Below are 21459 nucleotides of genomic sequence, written 5' to 3'. Positions count from 1 at the left end.
GACACTAAAATTATCATCAAAAAGATGAATGTTAGCTATAAAATGGGTTGGGGGGATAGGCACTCATTAAGGACAGATGGGCAATGTGGCAAAGCAAAATTGACCTACCCACAAGCATTTTGTATAGGAACACACAAGATCACAGTTTCAAGAGTGGGATTGAAGGTCGGAAGGGGGTGGGGATACACTTTATTTTATTCCTTCTGTGCTATTTGAATCTTTTGGCCCAGCAATTCAACCTTTAAGAATGTGTGCCACAGAAATAGTCACAGTTGCTCAAAGACATATGAACAAGTATATTTCGATGTTATTTTTTAAGCAAAACAACATCAAATGGTTGTCATTCTTAACAAATACATGTTGGTGTATGCATGGAAAATTCAAGCCTGGAAAGCTGATTATCAAACTTCTTTCAACGGAAGATGGGAAGAGTAAGTGGTGAGGAGAGGACTTTTACTTTTTACTTTATATATTTCAGTACTGCTTGAATTGTTTCACATTAAATTATTTTACAGTATGCATTGTTACAGGAAAAGCTCCTTTTTAGCTCTGGTTGGTGTGGCTCAGTGAATTGAGTGCTGGCCTGTGAACCCAAAGGTTGCCAGTTCGATTCCCAGTTAGGGCACATGCCTGGGTTGTTGGCCAAGTCCCCAGCTGGGGGCGTGTGAGAGTCAGCCACACATGGATATTTGTCTCCTTCTCTCCCTTCCTTCCCTTCTCTCTATAATAAATAAAATCTTTTTTTTAAAGCCCCTTTTTAATAATGAAGTGGTTATTTGAAATAGATCTTCTGAAACATCAATTATACCTTAAAGCAGTATTTCTCAACTTATGGCTCCCAGATGACCTGATTCCGAATCACCTTGAATTCTGACTTCTGGGCCTTGCCCAGGTCTATAGAAGAAATCTCTGGATGTGGGGCCTTGGAATCTGAATTAATAAGCAGCCTTGATAATTCTTATCAATACTAAAATTTGAGTAGAGAAGAATGTGACAGCCAAATTAGTTTTGACGCATGCCTGCCTAGATAGAGAAAACTAAATAATGATGCCTTACACTTTTATATTGAGCTCTATACTTTCAAAGCTTTTTGATACTCACTTTCCCCAAAGTAATCAGGATTATTACCCCCATTTTAGAGAATGAACAATTAAACAATAGAGATGAGTTTCCTGAGTGCCTTTCATTATTGATACAAAGTTTCTGGTCTTTAGTTTATGTTCCTACTATACTTTATAGAAAGGTCTAGTTGCTTTCTTCCAGCAATCATACTGTGTTTTATACTAGAAGCCAGAGAAGTCCAGAGCACTTGGTTTGTATATGAATCATGACCACAAAATGCTTGAGAAGTCTTCCTAGGGAATCTTAACTGATTCTGCTGTCTCTCTTTAGGACATATTCAAGTTCTTTGTTTTTCTCTTTAACACCTACCTGCATGACTTTGAGCAAGCCTTAATTTCTCCATCAGTATAATTAGAATAATACAGTCTACCTAATAGTATTGTTGTGAGGATCACAGTAAATATTAATAGTGTATAAAGCACCTAGCACAGAGCCCTGTAGAGAATAAGTATGTAGTGGATGTTAGTTCCCTTCCTCCATCCCACTCCTACCTCCCCAACCCCCCGCCCCGGCACAGCCACCCCCCCCCCCCCACAACTGAAGTCATTCACGACATCACAAAACCCATACACAAGAGGAAGAAACACTTGCCATGCAAAAATGACACTCAAATCCTTTGGCTCATGAAGATTTTGTAAATATTTTCAGAATTGTTTTTATTATAGCAGGAATAGGCAAACTTTTTCTGTAAGAGAGCAAAACTATTTTAGGCCTTTTGTGCCATATGGTTTCTGTGGCAACTGCTCAGCTGTGATGTAGCACAAAAGCAGCTACAGTCTAAATGAATGAGAATCGCTGTGTTCCAATAAAACCTTATGGTTATTTACAAAATCAGGCAGCTGGCTGGACTTGGTCTGCAGGCCATAGTTTGCTCACCCCTGTGTTAGCAGGTTGCTCTTACTATTAAAAATAGATACTAGGCCCTGGCCAAAGGGTCGCTGGTTCAATTCCCAGTCAGGGCACATGGCTGGGTTGTGGGCCAGGATCCCAGTTTGGGGTGCTCAAAAGGCAACCACACATTGATGTTTCCCTCCCTTCCTACCCCTCTCACTAAAAATAAATAAAATCTTTAAAAATAAATAAAGCTACTTAAAGTCACGCAGAGAATGTCCTTAGTCTAAAGAGATACATGCTGAAGAATTTATAGGTAAGTGTCATATCTGCAACTTATTTTCAAATTGCTAAAAGTAGATGACAGGTAAGTAGGTAGGTAGAGCAAATGCAGCAAAGGGTTAACAGTTGTTAAATCTTAATACTAAAAATGGGAAATGTATATGCTTTGAGAAAGGACTTTGCCACCCAGACACTTTTCTGGATACTAGTCTGTAGCATTTCAGAGTGATCTTAAAGGACTACAAACAGGTCAAAGTGATAGGACAGAATTAACATAAGGCTCTCCTTTAGTTTTCTTTACCAAAGTTTCTGAAAACTGCAGGCACCTGCTTTTATTGTGTTGTTTTTTACTTGCTATGAGCATTAAAAGTGACAGGCTGCATTCCCTGTTAGAGCAATACAAGTTCATCTGATACTCATTAACCCATCCCCTTACTGCTAAGCAGTTATGATCAACTATTACTTATTCAATGTCCAGATTACAAAGGAGCCCATTAGTAATTTGGAACTCTTATTTGTCTAACTCAGCCTTCACATTCTTAAGTCACCCCGACATTAAGCATGCTCACAAATATGGTGGGATGAGGGAGAAACAGTGAATCCCAGTGAAAAGACTCTATAAACCCAGGGAATGTTAGTGGCCTTTCAGCTAACTACATACACACATACACCTAGACAAGAATTCTCAACCTTTGAAGAACAAGTGGGAAGGAATGTTACTTATTCATCTCCATCCTTTCTGCCTCCACAATAATACAGAATCCAAAATATTTCTCCTGTACTCTTTTTTTTTTTTTTCAGACTGGGAATGCTCCAGACTGCACCAGATTAAAAATAAGCCAGAGAAATACTTCTCCTATTTTTTAAGCTGCTTTTCCATTAAAGGAAACGTGTTGTATACTCTTGGATACAAACAACTCAGAGTACTTTATTCAACATCTACTGTGGAGGAGCACTTACCTCTTATACTTTTGGAAAGTAGAATGGTTTCTATAAGTTTGGTGTTTTGGTCATTTTATATTTCTTATAGTCAGTTTTTGAATTTTAGTATACATGGGGATCCTGTGTTCCTAAGTGCCCACAAAAGTATGAAAATTTACATATTTCAATAATTTGAAAAGGCTGCAATGTACTCTTACCCTTAATAAAGCTGTAATTACACAGTCTAAGACATCAATGTGTTTGCTTCTAATCAGTTAATCAACTTAATACTGTAACACTGCATGTCCTGCTGATCAGAAAATGTCACTGATTTCTTAATGGAGAAATAGCTAATAAATGCAAATTTGTGGCAACATCGACAGAGATATGACAAAGAAAAATGATAAAAAGGGTCTTGGAGGGGAAAAGATTTATAAACTACTGCCCTCTAGATATAACACATCATGGTCTACTGGCCTTTAAAATCACAGTATCAGTTATGATCAGGTATTATCAAGACCAAAGGAATATGACAGGACAGGTAATTGCTAAGAATGAGAGTGGTCAGGAAAAGGGGAGGTAGGGTTAGCACTGTATATTCGTCTGGATACTTTTGTAAGCAACAGAAGCAAACCAGTTCAGTTAAGCAGAAAATAAATTTATTTTGTAGTTCATCAAATGAATAAGAAGCCGGAAGAGCAAATACCGGTCATGGAGGAAGCAAAATCATTTATTAACCACTGGTTCCGAGAACATTGCAAACCACGAGGCAGCACTCCAGCCTTCAAGGTGTTTAATATTGGCTTGTGCTGTAACTGTTTAGTGTGCCATTCCAGCATTCCATAGGTTTGGCTTCTGGATAATGAGGTATATGGAAAGCCCAGGAAATCACATACAATTGAACCTATTCCTTACTTGTCTCACAGTGAATTCTTTGATAAGGTACAACGTGAATGTAATGCCTTGATAGATGTATGATGTCTTGATGATACATACCATCCACTAAAGGATGATGCTAGCACAGGTATAATGGGCAGGAAAAGTAAATCTAATATCTATTACAGTAAAGCCTATCTACTGTCCCCAAAGTGGTCCAATCAATTTTCCATGAAGTTGCTGATAGGTCCTCTGAAAGAAAGGGTACCATTTCCGAAGCTTACAGTTGGTTACTCTTGCTGCTACTGTTGCTCAGACCAATTCAGCAAGTGAGGGAACATGGTGTTGAGCCCATACCTGGCTGCTATCCCTGTTCCTATAGCCATGTATTCCTGAACCCATAGAGCAAAAACTGAAGTACCTCATGAAAAAGACTTCCTAACATCCACAGGACACCTGGTTATTACCTGATTCTAAAATGTTTCCTTTGAAGAAAATGGAACACCATGGCTTGGCTGATAAATTACATCTGAGGAAAAGTAAGATACCCCAGGCAAATCCTAAAATATAATTGATAACTATGTGTAATGTTATGAAGGGTCCTTCCCGAAAAGTCTCCAGTCTTATCATTATTTGAAGAGATCTCTGAACCAATTGCTGGATGGCCAAGGCTTTGTCAGGCCTGCAGTGCAGGAGGGGAAGGGAGAGGAAGAGGAAGAAAGAGAAAGGAGGGAGTGAATCAGGAGGGAGAGAGGGGTAAGGAAGAAAAGGAGGGTGAAATGAAGAGGAGAGACCTGTAAACATATGGTAAATATCACAGCTTTGTTAGTATCTCATGACCCTTATAGGGAAATTAGGTATGCCAAGTTTTAGACAATTTGAGCATAAAAATAATGATGGTGTTAAAGGCTGAACTTTGTCACCCCAAGATTTATATGTTGAAGTCCTAGCCCCTTGTACCTCAAAGTGTAGCTGTATTTGGAGATAGGGCCTTTACAGAGGTAATCAAGGTAAAATGAGGTCATATGGGTGAGCACCACTCCAATATGGTTGGGTCCTTATGAGATTAAAACACAGATGGATTGCAAGAAGACCCTGTGAAGACACACGGAGAAGATTGCCTTCTACCAGCCAAGGAGAGAGGCCTTTGGAAGAAACTAACCCTACCAACACCTTGATTTCAATAGGAAATAAATTTGTTAAATCACCCTACCTGCGGTACGTTGTTATGGCAGCTTGAACAAATGAACACCGATGATAACATAACCCACTGAATAATGTAAAAATGCATGAATATTCACTAAGTGAATAATGGAGGAAAAGAGAAAGTGCTCCATTAAAGTAGAATGTAGAAGGAATAGTATAAGTAGAAAAATTACCATAATAAAAATTAGTGATCCAATCAAGAATATTAATAATGCAGAAAGTGGCAGATAAAAGCTTGATGATAATTAGAATATTTACTTAAAGTCTCTCCCCATAAATTACAAAGAGTAAAATGGTAACTTTTCAGTGAAGAAACTTAACAAATATTGCCTTAACCACATCATCAATATCAAACTGACATCATCATGTGCCTCTAAATATGAACACACAATGTAATGCCTGTGTTCCAGGCCAAACTGCATCACCTGAAAATAATCACGAGTAAACATCAGACAAACCCAAATTGAGAAATGTTGGTCTGTTCTCTTACAAATTGTCAAGGTCATGAAAGACAAAACTTAAGGAACAACTTCAGATGTTTAGCGCAAACTAAAGGGAGGCAGAACAACTAAATGCAATATGTGGTCCTTGGTTGCACAACTGACGAAAGTTGAATATGACGGTGGGTTAAATAGTATTGTATCAACGTTAAACTTCCTGATGGTAACTGTACTGAAGTTATGTGATTAAGACTCATTGCAAATCTAATCTACCGATCAATAGCCACCCGCCACAATGGTCTTCTCTTCTCCTCAGCTATTTAGTGATGATTCAGGTGATCCCTCCACCCTCTCCCCGACATCATTTCTACTACTGCTTTCCTCTCTGCCATTACTACACCTGGCTGCTCGTCCCCATCCTGTCCACTTTCTAGCTCTCCGCTCCGTGGCTCTTTGCGCTCGGCGCGGCCCCCTTTCCTCTCCAGGTGCGCACCCGCAGCCCGGCGCTCCCCAGTGCGCTTGCGCCCTAGAGCCGCGGGAGCCGGGCCGCCGGAGTTGGAGGAATTTCTGTGCTGCTGTGGTCGTCCCGCGGAATCCAGGCTCCGGGTCGGATACTAAGCGGGGCTGGGACAGGTGGCTGCACTCGCCCGTCGGGCTGCACTCCTGCCCGCGGTGGCGGCGGCGCCACGATGGGTTGCTCCAGCAGCGCCCTCAACAAGGCCGGCGACAGCAGCAGGCTCCGTAGCGGTGAGCAGTACAACCGACCCCACCCCCGCCTGGGCCTCCGGATTCAGAACGGCTTACTCCCCCGGGGTCCGCAAGGGGCGGCTTGTGCCCACCCCGCCCGGCAGGGGGCGGGCTCCTCCCTGAGGATGGGCGTGGTACCCTCAGCGCAGTGCGACTCGCTCTAGAAATCTGGAGTGGCCTTGGTGTTACCCAGGGTGCGGCTGTCCGCGTGCGCCCCGACGCGCGAGGTCCAGGGCCGGTCGCTGGGGTTGCTCTGTGCCCCGGTGCCCTCGCCGGCGTTAAATCCCTAACGCGGCTAGGTGGCACATTCTCTTGAACAGATGAGTAATATCCTGTCCATAACAATAAATGCTATTTAATCTCCCCAAAGTACTAAACTGCAGATTATATAAAGGTGCAAATTCACAGGGAGCCATTAGTTTCTGGTAGAAAGGAAAGATGTATAGTACCCGTTTTCTATCAAGATCTCTGCTTTGCCCTCCTGAAAGAATTTCAGATTTGGCGATGGCAAAGGTGCAGCTAGACAGTCACTCCAGACAGTCCCTGCGCTTTTGAAGAGGTTAGATACACTCTCGTCTATCCTTGGCTTGAGAATTTCTTGACAAATATGCAAGTGATAAAAAAACAAAAAACAAAAAGGTCATCATTGAATCTTATAAAGAAATTCAACAAGTAAGCATATTTTGATCTTAAAGTAGAGAGTATAATAGCCAGGTGCTTGGCTAAATGCTGGAGGTAAGGAGACTCTACTTTTGAAGTTTTCAGGTGGAAGAAACAGTAAACAAGTTAGACAAATGATTAAGATAGTTTCTGACAGTGGTAAGGGCTGCAAAAAGAATAAAAGATTAATGAAGTAGAGAATGACTGGATTTTACACGGTGACTCACTTAGGTTTTGAATGGCTAACATTTTGGACAAAGCTCTGTAGGTTAAGCAAATTCCTTCAAGCTAGTGTACAGTCTTCTTAAAGACTAACTTTAGGGGAAATTTTATACTCTGATTAATTTCTTTTCACAGGTCTTCTTTTAGCATCTTGCATTATTCCAGTAACACAAATATCTTCCTCTCTGATTTCGGTAGAGGAGGGCACGGTTTTCATAAACGCTGTTTCAAAGCTCGGACACTGAGTCCTAGTCAGTAATGTTTTACTGCAGTCATTTTCATGGCTTACGATAATGTATTTTTAGCTTCAGTAGATAACAGAAAACAATAAAAATTTTGAAAATAGGCAAAAAACTAAAGCCACATTTAAAAGTGATTCCAAACCCCTTATGACTGACAACGTGAAAAGGTGGAAAACCCATTCCTAATGTACAGTGCTTGCTAACCTTTCTCCCAGAGACGAAAGCCTCTGTGTCCCAAATATGCTCTCGAAAGGCCAGTGCACAGAACAATTTCTTTGATATTTCATGTTTTATTTTGTGAAATCAAGTTGATTTTGCAATCTGTTCCATTTGAATCCTTGTTGATTTCAATATGAAAATTGGGAAGAGCAGAAAAAGCTTCAGGAAGATACACCATATTATTTTGGCTACTCCCATCCCCTGCCATGTCCCAAGTATTCCAGGAGTAGCATCCTGGTTTAAACAGCAAAGCATTAAATCATCATCATAGATTTTTAAATTGATAAAAACATGTATTACAGGGAATGTTACTCTTGGGGAAGGGCAAAAGAATCCAACAGATGAAATGGGGTTTTTAATTCTCTCATAAAATAGTGAATGAACTTAAAAAAATTTTTTAATAACTAATATTAATAACCATGCACACGAGTCACACACAGCCTTTCAGTGTTTATCCATCTTTTCATTGCCATTCTAAGTTTACACAGATGTTGATCTGAAAGAAAGGTTAAAGCACCTGACAACCAGTCTGGTGCATAGAAAATTAATTAATACATTGCATAAATTGCTCAATGTACATATTGGATCAATCCACAGGTATTTTGCCTCGGAGCCTCAATCAGACAATACTTTCATGTAACTGGATACTGTTGTATGTTCATCACCACTTCTCCTCCGTGAATTGGAGGCTGAATAAATAATTCATTTCTGTTTCTGCAGCTCAAAGCTTCTTTATATAAAGTTCCGAATGTGTATGTGCTTTTCGATAAATACAGTCCAAGTTTATTAAATGTCCTATACATACATTTACTGTTACCCCTCCCCATCACCCCAGTGCCTAAAAATGCTTGGTACATAATTGGTGAATAAATTACTTTATTTAATCCTTATAACAATGCTATGATTAAGTGTTATGATTTCTTCATTTTACAGATTAGAGTAAATAATTTGCCCAACTTCATGGGCCTCTAAAGAGTCAGAGCTGGGCTTTGAATTCAGGTACTCTGATTCCAGAGCTTGACCTATTCTTCCTTAAACTAGCTTGTGATAACTAGATTTAAATCTGTTTTTGCCTCAAATCACTCTGGATCTCCATTAGAGGAGTGGTCATTCATATGCAAACAACAAAAATATAAAGTATAATAGAATAGTTATTAGAATCCCCAAATAAGATATGTTATAATAAATATAAAAATATGATATGTAATACATATATGAATAAATAATATACATATAATGTTATAATAAAATATTTATCTCTAAGTAAGTCAGTAAAACATGAAGTTTATATTTGCCTCCAAGTTTAACTAGGAATACGAATATTTGGAGGATATTTAACCTTAGAGATATTTTCAGAAGAATATATACTGTGTTTCCCCGAAAATAAGACAGTGTCTTATATTAATTTTTGCTCCTAAAGGCACGCTACGTCTTATTTTCAGGGGATGTCTTATTTTTCCATGAACAAGAATTCACATTTATTGTTGAACAAAAATTCAACATTTATTAATATGCTGTAGTCATGTCATCACAAAGATCAGCATAACCAGCCAAACTGAATTCCATCAAGAATTTGGGGGGAACTGTAGCAATGACTGCCACTAGGTCTTATTTTCAGGGGAGGCCTTATATTTCTAAGCTTGAAAAAAATTGCACTAGGTCTTATTTTCGGGGGATGTCTTATTTTCAGGGAAACAGGATAGATGAAGAGAACTTCTAGTGCCTTCCCATAGAAATACAGATAATCTTTATATCATAAGAAATTCTTTTAAATTCACAATATCAACCTTAGAACCCCATGGGTTTTAAAGCTAAAAAACATCAAGTAGCCTGTAGACTGGATTTGTGTTGCCAGTTCTGCCTTTTTGTTACTGGCTTAAGAACTATTTTTTGTTTTTGTTTTTAAAATAAGTTTGTTGTACATAATGCAGTATTAGACTATCAGCAAAAGAATCATAAACACCGGGTTGAACTAGATTGCCTGCCTCTAAGATCTGTTATAGCTCTTGAATATTGTAACACTACACTATGAAGGTACTTATTTTCTGGGCTCCAATTTAAATCCGATAGCAGTGACTGGTTAGGAAGCTGTTAGGCTGAGTACGAAAACCCATTCACATGGAGGCATTTGTTTAACCCATCAGACCCTGAATACTACTGAGATTTCCACCACCTCCAAAGACCACTGACTAGGGAAAGAGGTGGAGAATAACCTCTGAGTGTGAATAATTAATTATCCAGTGCTTCTCAAAGTGTAGAACAGTGCCTGGTAGTCACACAGATTTTTACTTAATGCCCTGAAAGGTGTAAGAAAAGAGGCTTTTTTTCTTTTTTCTTTTTTTGTCAGACGTTCAGTTAGACAGCCCTGGCTGGGTGGCTCGGTTGGTTGGAGCATTGTCCCGTACCCCAAAATGTTGTGGTTTTGACTGCTGGTCAGGCCATATACCGAGGTGGCTGGTTTGATCCCCTGTCGGGAAGTGTTTGGGAGGCAACAGATCAATGTTTCTCTCTCACATCAATGTCCCTCTTTCTCTCTCTCCCTTCCTCTCTCTCAAATCAACAAACATATCCTTGGTGAGCGTTTTTTGTTTGTTTGTTTGTTTGTTTTTTAAAGGACAATTGGACAAATTGAGTTTGCAGTTTCTTATTTGTGGAGGCAAGATGTAAACAGTAGGGTAATTTCTATTCTTTTCAATGCCATGAGTAGCTGATGGAATCTGAACACAACAGTGTTGTGCACTTCACAGACGTTAATGGACCCAAAGGCCTCTAGAGCTTTAGCCTCCAAACCCCCCTCTCAGTGCTACCAGCTCCCGCTTACACGGGTAACTCTTTCCTAAACGCTTTTCTAAAATAAATGCCATCTGTTTGTGGCAGACTTCTTCCTGAGATTTTCCAGGAAGCATCAAAGTGGACAAAGTAAATAGACGGTAATTATTGACGAATTCATTGCTAGGTTAATGTGTACATTTCCACTGACAGCTAGTCATTTGTTCTCACCTGAACTCTCATGAGCTGTGGAGTCCCTGCTGCCTAGGCAAGGGGAGAGGCTTGATTCACAGTTTTGTCAATTGTTCTTTGTACTGTGGAGATACCGTCAGTCTTCAACCAGTATTTTCACACAGTGAATTTCAGTCCTGAGGAGACGAACTTTCTTTTTGTAATTGAATAACAAACATGACTAACACTAAAATGAATTTTTATAGACTTTTCTTGCATACTGCTATCATACAAATGAGATTTCTTTCTTTTAAATGCTAGAAGTTTCTGGACTGAGACTTGTGTGTCTTTGTGCCCTCTCTTGAGAGTGGCACCTAGAGAATGTTTGGTAAATCTTTGTGGTAGGCCTGGTTGTTATGTACAGCTAATTAAAGTGGAATATAAGAACTGCATACATGGCTCAAGAAATTGAGAACACTTGAAAAATACATGCAGTGAAAACCACACCTCCTACTACAGCCCTACCAACTGTTTAGTTTTGAGCTCACCGAAAAGTAAACATTTTTTGTTTTTTTGTATATTCTCCCAAAGTTTCTTTATACATTGCAAATATTATTTCTCTCTCTCATCTTTATTTATAATATGTAGTATATTATTATAGCCACTAGTCTATGCTTTGTTTTATGTTCACCTGTCAGTATGGAGATCTTTCTATATTGATACATAGAGAACTTCTTTCTCCTTTTTTTACGCTCACTCAATAATACATTGTGTGATTTATTTAACCAGTCCCTTGTTGAGGGGCATTTGATTTGTTTCCTGTCTTTTCCTGTTGCAAATGGCTGCAGTTGAATTCCTTTGTACATACATCATTTTGAATGTGTGCAAGCATATGTGTAGGACAGTCTCCCAGAAGTGGTATTACTAAGTCAAAGGGTCTGTGCATTTATAATTTTGATAGATAACTGCCTGAGTGCCTTCCATAAAGGTTGTGCCAGTTTACACTCTCACCAACAATACATTTTTTTTTTTTTTTTTAAATGATGGCTTTGATGTAGTTGCATCAAAACATGGGCATGGAGCAGGAGTCAGGAGACAAGATAGGAGAACCCACTTGGTTTTAGGTACTTTAGTTCATGATCTCCTTTAGTTTCTACAAGAGCATTATAAATAAAGCAAACATTAGTATAACCAAGCGCAGCTATAAAACTGCCACTTAGTGAGGCTAAGTAACTTGCCTGAGGTCTCAGAGCTAGTAAGTGACACAGTTGGGGCTTAAGCCTAACATGCGTGACTCCGAAACCCCCACTCTTCTCACAGACTCTAGTTCCAGCTGAGGTGTAGGTCCGGTTCTGCCAGAGCTCGTCATGTTGCTGTACGCATAAGAGAATTGCAATCTGCATCTGTAGAGTGGGTGGGGGGGTGAATGAACGGACCGACAGAGTTGGGGATTCAGTTGGGTGAGAGCACTGCTTAGAAAGCAGAGAGAGAGTAGGAATCAAAACCCACAGAATAACAGAAACTGGAAGGTAACTTTGGCCAAGATGGGCTTGGGAAGAAAGTGTTCAGTTTTCGTGAGTCTTTTAGTCATACAGGAAAATGTCAACACAGCAAAGAGTTTTATTGTATTCTGGTAAATTATGCTTCTGTAAGGTGGCCACATCTCCCAGCTCCTGCGTACAGTTTCACTTATGTTAATGTTTTACAACATCAAGTTTAAAATAAAAACCTAATACTTGTGGGGGGTTACTGAAAGGCTCACCCAAACTGATAAAAAAGCATCGAATTTGGCTAGGCTCCAAATCCTGGTGTGTACAAGTGTAGGTAGTATTAGATAATGATTTTTTTTTTTTAAATCAAAAGACCAGACTAAAGCTCTCCAGGTGAGTGTTAATGTCTGGAAAATACAATAATGACCTTGGAAGCTTCTTTATGGTCCCAGGGCTGTTGCTATTTTTCACTTCCTTGGACCCCTCCTTGAGAATTGCCATCAGGCTCTAGAGTTCATTGTTTTGCACAAGCAAGGGTGTCAGAGCTTTGCCCTTTAAGCCTGAGGACTGAAAACAAACAAACAAAAAACAAACAAAAAAAACCCCCATTGTTTTAACAGTTAAAATTCCATGGAAATTATGCTTTATAAAGGTGGGTGAAATAAGCCAGACAATGCTAGTATGCTCAGAAACAAGGGCTGGTCATTGGAAATATGCAGAGAAAAGAAAGGGCAACCTCTGTCATAGGAGCAAGCTCAACAGACACCACTTTATTCCCTGTTGGGCTGTGGGGTCCCCAGGATAACTGGGCTAGGCTAGGACTGGGTTGCTGTAGCCCCACACCTTGGAGGAATGGATGACCCTGGTTTCTCAACAGTCCCTTTGGCCTCTCCCTTTGGCCTCTCTAATAACACACAAGACCGTGAGGCCTGATAACATGCTCTTTATTCACATCGACACTTCTTGACATTTAAATCCATATGGCTTAATTTGCATTGGGATGAGCATGTCCTATTAGACCAGTTTAGATAAATGAAGTGCCCAAAATGTATGTTAGCTGAAAAATGCTGATCATCATCTGAGCCTTCAGTGAGTCGTAAGCTTTTTGCTTATGGTGGGTGTTGCCCTAGTAACATCAAAGATCACTGACCACATCTCACCATAACAAATATAATCATAACAAAAAACATAAAAGAGAATCCTCTTTTTTGGGAGAATTACTAAAACGTGACACAGACATCTGTGAGCAGATGCTGTTGGAAAATGGCACTGATAGGGTTGCCACAAACCATTTGTTAAAAAAGCAGTATCTGCAAAGCACAATAACGTGAGGTACACCTGTAAGGGGCCTGCCTTGTGAGATTGTTGGGAGGATTGAATGAGATCATCATATAGAGCTGGAGGCACAGTGCCTCAGTCCATGTTAGCCACGAGTTTTCTTCTAGACAAGCATGGTGGGCAAGGCCTCTTTAGGCCGGTCAAGTGCCACAGTTTGTACATACCAGATACATAATCTTCGCTTTCTCTCTCCTCTTCCTATTGGGTGAGATGCCCTTGATTTTGTAGACTAGATTTCTGCCCACATATTGGATCGCCATGTGCTAATAATGACCATCAATCAATGAAACCTGTCTTTTTTAGTGGTGAATACTGTTGGTTATTTCAAAAGTGATATTTTATGCAATAGCTTTCTTGAAATATTTATAAGAGTTTATCTTATGGGGTCTAAAAGAAATTAAAGAAAATGAATTTGGAAAAATTATATCTGAAGAAGATGAGTATGTCAGGGCCAGATAACTGGTTCTGTAGCTCTTTCGTGCAGGAATCCCACATCTCCCTGTGGGCTTATCATGTGTTCCAAAGTCTCTTTCCAACTACATGTTCTTGTTTCTTTGTGGTTAAATTTAAAAATTAGGTTTACCTTCAAATTTTATTGAATTTACTTTGTGATAGTCAAAACTAATTTTAAATATATAAATTCAAGTGTTTCTACTAAGAAAGAAAAGTGGTTTGCCTGGTTTTTATTTGCCCTCTAGGATTTTTTTTTTTTTTTTTTTTTTTGACTGATGGTTTCATACTTGCATTACATGGGATGTTGCTTAAGTTCACCTCTCTTCAAAACGAATGCCTTGTTAAGATCTATCAGCTAACAGAATGCACCTTTGGGGACCAGCATCTGTACCCTGGCATACAAGGACAGTGTTTTTACAGACTTTGATGAGGCGACGGGACTAAAATATGTAGAGTAGCTCAATTAGCTCCACAAATGTTTGTTCGATGGATGGAGAAATAATAGAATGGAATTGAGGAGAAAGCAAAGTAAAAAAAATGAGAAGAAAAATGAGTGGGCTCTTCCCTTGGAGCTGATTCATGTGGCATCCCTGGTTCCCAAAGCTCAAAAGCTGTAAGAACATAGAAATGGTGGCAACAAGGGAAAATACCAAGATCCCTCTTTTCTCACTGATTCTCTAGAAAACCCTGCAGACAGATCAATGAGGACTTTGGGATATTTGACATGTCATACCCATGGGACAGGAAGTACTGATCTCAAGTTTTTCTCCTTGTTGGGTAGAAACGTTTCATTTCTGATTAGGGTAATGAACTGAGTTGATAAACTTCCATCACAAAGTGAATTTCAGGTATGTTAGCTCTAATTCTAATCCTTTCTGTAACGCTGCCTAATATTTAATTTCTTTGTGTGCCTATGACAACAGTGCTTGCAATCAGGCTTCTGTTAGCTCAGCTGTCACAACAAATTCGTGCAAGGGTCAACTTGCAGCAGAATCCAGAGAGATAATGGTAACCAAAGGATTAGGCCCAAAGCAGTGTATGATTTGATATATGTAGGCTTCAGAAAACAGACACATCTTTAAACAACTTTGGATGTGGAAACATAATGGTAACCAAAGGATTAGGCCCAAAGCAGTGTATGATTTGATATATGTAGGCTTCAGAAAACAGACACATCTTTAAACAACTTTGGATGTGGAAACAATGCATCTGCCCTCAGTATTTATTACACAATAATATAGATTAGGGATAGACTATCTCCTTTTGTGGGAGCTCACTGCTTTTCAAGTGCGGGAAGGAATGATGTAGTACCTTCTTCTACCACAAGGAGGTGTGTTTGAGGATTCACAAAACTGGGGGGACAGAGTGTGTGGATTTCCTTGGGTAAGAGGTGATATGTGGGTACAAGCTGGGTTTAATGAGGGAACTAGTTATTATTTGAATTTCCCTGCAGACAGTGAACTCTAGGATGGCAGGGACCAGATCTTCCTTGATGCCTGCTGTAAGCCCTGTGCTCAGCCCAGAGCTGGGGTGCAGGAGGCACTTTGTGAATGTTTGATCAATAAAATGAAATCAAAGCCAACAATGAAACACTTATTTATATTTAAAAAGCTATCAATGGCCTTTATTAATGCCAGTCAAGTCCAGTCAAATTAGGAATACTATCCCATTATCTATTAACAATCATGTTTTATTTTTTTATTTGAGTCATAGTTACTCCCACTGTTTATCCACACTTCATTGAATTTCTTCACTTTGACATTCAGAGCACTAGGCAGAAATCACATCACATCAATACCTGCCACAGGCCTTCACGCAATAATCATGTTTTAAAACATCATTGTAACAACAGTTTTATAGGTCAACATTGACAACTTCATAGTATTTAAGTGACTATCCAAGTCCTTTAACATCACAGTTTATTCTTTCTGTTGTAAAGTTAGTTATAATTTATTGACAGGGCCACTGCTAGTCCACAGAAGACCTTTGTGAAATTAGAAAAAGAAGCCTTCTCCACCCATCACACATGGGTGCATGCAGGCTGGAGTTCAGCTCTCCCTCACTCCTTCAGCAGGACACTCTTGCACATTGAGAAACATACAGGGCTGTACGCCATATCCCTGCTGACTGAGTACCTTCTCATGTCCCACTCCATGTTAGGTAATTGCACACATTTTCACCTTGGTCAATTTTCCTAACAAGCCTGAAAGGCAAACATAATATCCTCATTTTACAGATGAGAAAACTGAGGTTCAGAGAGGTTAGGAACTTGTCTAGATTGCACAGTTACGTAAATGATGGAATCAAGATTCACACCCAACATCAGAACAGTCTGGAATACCCTGCTCCAGCCCAAGAGGAAGGAGGTGAAATGAATCCAAAGTTCGTACTTCCCTCAGCAACTGGGGATTAGAACATTCTGAAGGATACGCAATCTGATGTCTGAAAGGAAATGTTAGTGGTACTTGTAGGCTTTATTGTTGTGTTCTCTGAGAGATGGTTCGAAACAACCATTTGTGTTCCAACCTTTTCATTTCCTTACTCTGATCTTTCTTTTTTGAATAGACTCAGAGAAAGACATCAGTATTAGAATAAATGGAATTACCTTACTTTTCTGTCTCTCTACCATAGTCTCTTCCCTGCCAGGGCCATCATATGGGGTATAAGACTCGTGATGGCTAACATCGATTGTCACTTGGTCGGTACCACTCGCTGTGCTAGCGCTTTCCTCGTGTAATCCTCACAACGGTTCTCCAGGTGATGAATCTTAGGCACCAAGAACCTTAGTAAGGTGAGCAAGTGGAGGAACCAGGATTCAAACCCCACCGCATTACCGGTGTCATTTCCAAGGCTCTAAGATCTCTGTCCTCCCTTTTAGAGCCGATTGCTTTCTTCGCTCACATAGGAAAAAGAACTTTTAAACTATTAGTTAGGAACTGTTACCTCCAAAATACATTTATTTTCAATTCAGTCAGCAGTTAATCAATATAAATCACAAAATGGATGTGTCATTGCACTTTTAGCATTAGAAAAAAAATTTTTGTGATCATTTTAAAGATGGTTTAGCTCATTTGGGCTACTCCAGAAAAATATTAGTGTGATGTTTTCTTTTTTGGAATATTTCCCAGCTTGGTTGACTATTTTCAGGCTGTGTTATAAAAACATTATACGTTAACAATGTTTGCCTACATCAAGTATACCATTAAGACTAGGAAAACTACATGAGAATGAAAATTGATACTGTGATTATGGGTGCGAATATTCTAGTTATCGTAAAAACTGATAGATCCCTTGGACACTTAACCTTTCGGTTTGGGGGAAAACTTGACTTTGACTGGTAGCATAAGATATTTTTCAAAAATATAAAATTGTGTGGCTATGATTTATTTGCTGACACATACCCCCCGCCCCCCCCCCTCCCGCTGCTTTCTGCTTTAGAAGAATGAAGCTTTTAGAATGCACCCAGAGCCAGAACAGCTGGATTTAACTGACAGTACTAATCACTGTAATAACTATTTTACCAGAAAATATAGTTTAGCAGATGTCTGTGATTAATTTACTAAAACATTTCCCTGTTAATTCCTTAAGGCGGTCATCGCCAGAACATCCTTTGTGTGGTGTATAAATGAATTGTCATAACAGATTTCTTATAGACCTGAGAAATCACTTTGGTTAAATTTCCGTGCATGCTATGAATCTGAAAGCCTCATTCATGATGCAGCCAGAAGGAAGGCGAAGGGTAGCCCTCTTTCCAGTTCTGTCACGTGGACCCCTGCGGCTCACAGCTCGCTGCCCTGAATCTCACAAAATTCTTTCTGTACTCTGCTCCTCCAGCTTCTGGCTTTGATTCCTCTTTAGTCCAGGAGGCAGGGTGGGAAATGACTTGATATGAATACATGTATTAAGAAGAAAAACAATTGGCAGTGAGTTGAATTGATGATAACACGTAAACCAAGGAAGTGAAGAACCATACAGTTATTAAAAACAAGATATGTTCACACAAAGTAATAGCTTACTATATATGGCTCAGTTCTTCAAGCAGACATTCTTATAAGTAGGTATAACAATGTAGATATAACCCAGATTACAACAAAATTACTATTTTAAATAATTACTAATATACAATTAATGAATGGAAAGGAAATGTGAATGTGTATGGGAGAGGGTGGGGTGATAGGGGAAGAAATAAAAAGATCTAAGTCTTTATTTTTCATACTGGGAGTTAATTGAAATACCCAAACTGAAAAATCATGAAATTACCATTCACTTAGAGAAATAGAAAAAAGTATCCCTCCCAAATAGGTAAAATAATGAAAATATTTGCCCCTAGAAAAGGGGAGATTGAAAAGGAGACCATATAGCCAGGGTAGGGGGTATCTTAGGGGAAAAAATGAAAAAAGAAAAACTGTCTTTGGAAAAGAATATCGAAGAAGAAATACATCATTTAGGGGCCTATTTTAATGTGTTGGTTTATTTTCTTCCAATATTTCCTCCTCCGTCTGTGATTTGATTTTCCTCCCTCCCTCCCTCCCTTCCTTTCTTCCAGCATTGATAAATACAATATATACTTATAGCTAGCCCTATATAAAATTGACTGCCCTGGCTGGTTTAGCTCAGTGGATTGAGCGTCGGCCTGCGAGCTAAGTGTCGCTGGTTCGATCTTCCAGTCAGGGCACATCAGAGAAGGAAAACTCTGACTCCAAAAAACCTCCGCTGCCTTGCGGCATACCTCTTCAGGGGAAAGGCTAAGGGAGTAAACCCCGACAGAAAATCCGGAGCGGGAGTCCCTAAGGTGGTTTGACGTTGTAGTCAACACCGGCAACTCCTGCGGCGCACCTGAAGCCAAGCTGTATTGACTCCGTCTTTCCCTTGGACCCTTCAGCTGTGAAGAGAGGGGGGGCCTGCTGCATGGGCAACAGCAGACCCTCCATATTACCCTGCCCAGGCTCTGTAGCTTCAGCGTCATCGCAAGATGTCGATTCAACACGGGAGAAGACAGAAACCATGTCACTCCCGAGTCGGACTGCACAGCCATTCTCGGCGGTGCAGATAGACTCTTAAGAAGCTACACCATCGTCTCTCGAGACGGACGGCTGCCGACGACCGACGACGACGATATAAAATTGATAGCTGACTGAGCTCTTAATTGCACGGCAGAACTTGTGCTAATAAACACTTTATATGCATCATTGAATTTGATTAACCCAACTGTGAGTGCTAATGTTTTAGCTTATATATCATAATTATTATTTTAGCATACAGCCTTCATAATCATCTTTTTCCATGGTAGAGTACTATTTCATCCAGTGGAATATTGATCTTTCCCCCCAACTTTTAGACGTATAAGTTGCTTTCCAGCCTTTGCTATTATAAAGAATACTGTGATGATATACTTTTCCCCAAAGCATATTCCTGACATTTATGCTTTTAGGATAAATTTCCAGAAGTAGGATCAATGGGTCAAAGAGTATAAACACGTTGCCACGTTGACTTTTGCATTCATTGTTTAATGTGAGGTGTTGGCGCATGCAGCTCCAACAGGTGGGAGAGACAGTCACTGCCATTTTACAGACGAGATCCTTGGGAACTAAGTTCCCAGGTCACACAGTTGGAGGAAGAGCCGTAATTAAAATGCACGTTCCTCAGCTTTCTCTTGAGTTCTCTTCCTACTTTGCCCCCAAAATTAAACACTCTGGCTGAACTGAACATGCCACTTTCCTTCTCAGACATCTTAGTCTTTACCTAGTTGGGCTTCCCTGTTGGGGGCACCTCTTCCCTTCACTGAGGGTCATTCTTCTTTAGAAGAAAAGTGAGACATTTCAAGCAGTCCAGGGACCACACATGGTGACATCTTCATCTAAGGCTAAGGAGGAGGAAGGGTGGAATGAGGACAAGAAGATGAGAAAACAAAATGTACTAAATTAGAATAGGAGGCGGGAGCCATGAGACAAGCGATAAGGAGCAAACAGGAAATACAAAACAACCTATGATTTTGGAGAATGTTACTTTTTAGGGTGAGGTGTCAGAGCTGAGGACAGTAGAGATCTGAATGAAGAAGTGACTGGGTCGTGGCCAGGCCTTTCTGTACTCAGTCATACCCAGGACTGTCCTAAACTGTTAAATCTACTTTTTGAGAGCAATATATTTTCTCAAGATAGAAACTAAACAATAATGTCTATTTTCTTTTCTTTTTATATTTCAAATGAATGACCAAAAAGTAACTTCAAATACATATTTTTCGACCACAGAAGAAAGTGAGTCCGGCTTTGTCCAACCCAAACCGCTTACACTGGGAAGAGAAACTACTATTTATGACAAGGTGCAAAAGGAAAGCCTTCATTCCCTAGAAAAGCTCAAGGCTTCAGCAGTGTCTACAGCCAATGGTGTTCAATCCCTTCATGAACGGCCCCTGGCAAAGGATGCTGTAGACCCACCAGGATCCACGGAGACGACTCAGCCTCTGGAAGGACCCAAGGAGTCTGGGCCACTTCAGTCAGGTGGCAAACCTGATATTCCAGGAGCAGAAGAAAAGAAGGATGTGGAAACAGTGATGAAGGCCCAGCCTTCAGAAGGAAATACTGAGACTGAACCCCTAGGAACAGAAGTCCAGCGTCAGCCTTTGAGGACAGCGGGAGAGAGTGGGGCCGCTCCTGGAGTAGTGGGGGATACTGAGATTCCACAAACTGACAGAGAGATGAAACGTCTAACAGCTAAAAAAATCCCACTTCTGGAAGCAGGCAGAGAGCCACAACCTCAGGAAGCATTGGGAAAGCCCCAGCTCCTAGAACCTGTCTCCAAGGAGACTGAATCTCCAGAGATTTTGGAAGGAAGTCAGCTCGTTGAAACAGCTGAAGAGCATCAACTTCAAGAAACACTGGGAAGAGATGAGCAGTCCCAACTTCTAGAGACAATACCCAAAGAGAAAGGATTTCTGGAAATATTGGAAGGAAGTCAGCTTGTGAAAACAGCTGTGAAGAATGATTTGATTCATAAAACTCCTGAAGGTTCAGGGAATGTGGAGCATAGTCGACCTGAAGGAATAGTCAGAAGCATGGAGTATCCAGTAGGAACTCCAGAAGCAGGCACAGGAGTGGACATGGTCAGGAAAATTCACACTAACAAAGAGGACCACAGTGTCGAAGGTAAGAGTTATGCCATTAAAGATTCAGGATGTTCAGATGAGCTCCATAAGAGATCACCTCTAGGGACAGGGGTTGGCTAACATATAGCCACTGAAGTTTCTCATACAGGTGGTCGAAGTTCATTTGGCCCAAACCAAAAAGGCTTCCATACCTGGAAAATAGGCCTTCGGCTTCCCAGCAAAATTTTCTAAAGCATAGTTGGTGTCTACATTTTTAACCTAGAGTTTCATCATTGAATAGAACTGAGTATGTTCTAAATAATAGAAGCCAACATATGAAAATTTCTGAATTTTTCCTAGTTCACTCTTTATCAGATCCCATGCATGAT

At 40.1% G+C, this 21459-nt stretch overlaps 1 protein-coding gene across 1 annotated transcript; it reads left to right on the top strand.

Moving 5' to 3' along the window:
- Positions 1–6158: 6158 nt before the first annotated feature.
- On the top strand, positions 6159–21211 carry ERICH5 (glutamate rich 5). Its single transcript, XM_090284889.1, has 2 exons — positions 6159–6425; positions 20238–21211. The coding sequence occupies exons 1-2, from the start codon at positions 6368–6370 to the stop codon at positions 21209–21211; spliced, it is 1032 nt and encodes a 343-aa protein (XP_090141015.1). The 5' UTR covers positions 6159–6367.
- Positions 21212–21459: the final 248 nt, after the last annotated feature.

Source organism: Furipterus horrens, unplaced genomic scaffold (assembly GCF_987537825.1).
Source record: "Furipterus horrens unplaced genomic scaffold, mFurHor1.1.pri manual_scaffold_7, whole genome shotgun sequence".
NCBI classification, from domain to species: domain Eukaryota; kingdom Metazoa; phylum Chordata; class Mammalia; order Chiroptera; family Furipteridae; genus Furipterus; species Furipterus horrens.
Note: the sequence above shows the minus strand (reverse complement) of the source record. Positions and strands in the feature narration are given on the sequence as shown.

Coding starts and splice junctions, on each gene's coding strand:
- ERICH5 (XM_090284889.1), top strand. CDS start 6,368: ATGGGTTGCTCCAGCAGCGCCCTCAACAAGGCCGGCGACAGCAGCAGG. Junction 6,426..20,237: donor CAGCAGCAGGCTCCGTAGCG/GTGAGCAGTACA, acceptor TTTCGACCACAG/AAGAAAGTGAGTCCGGCTTT.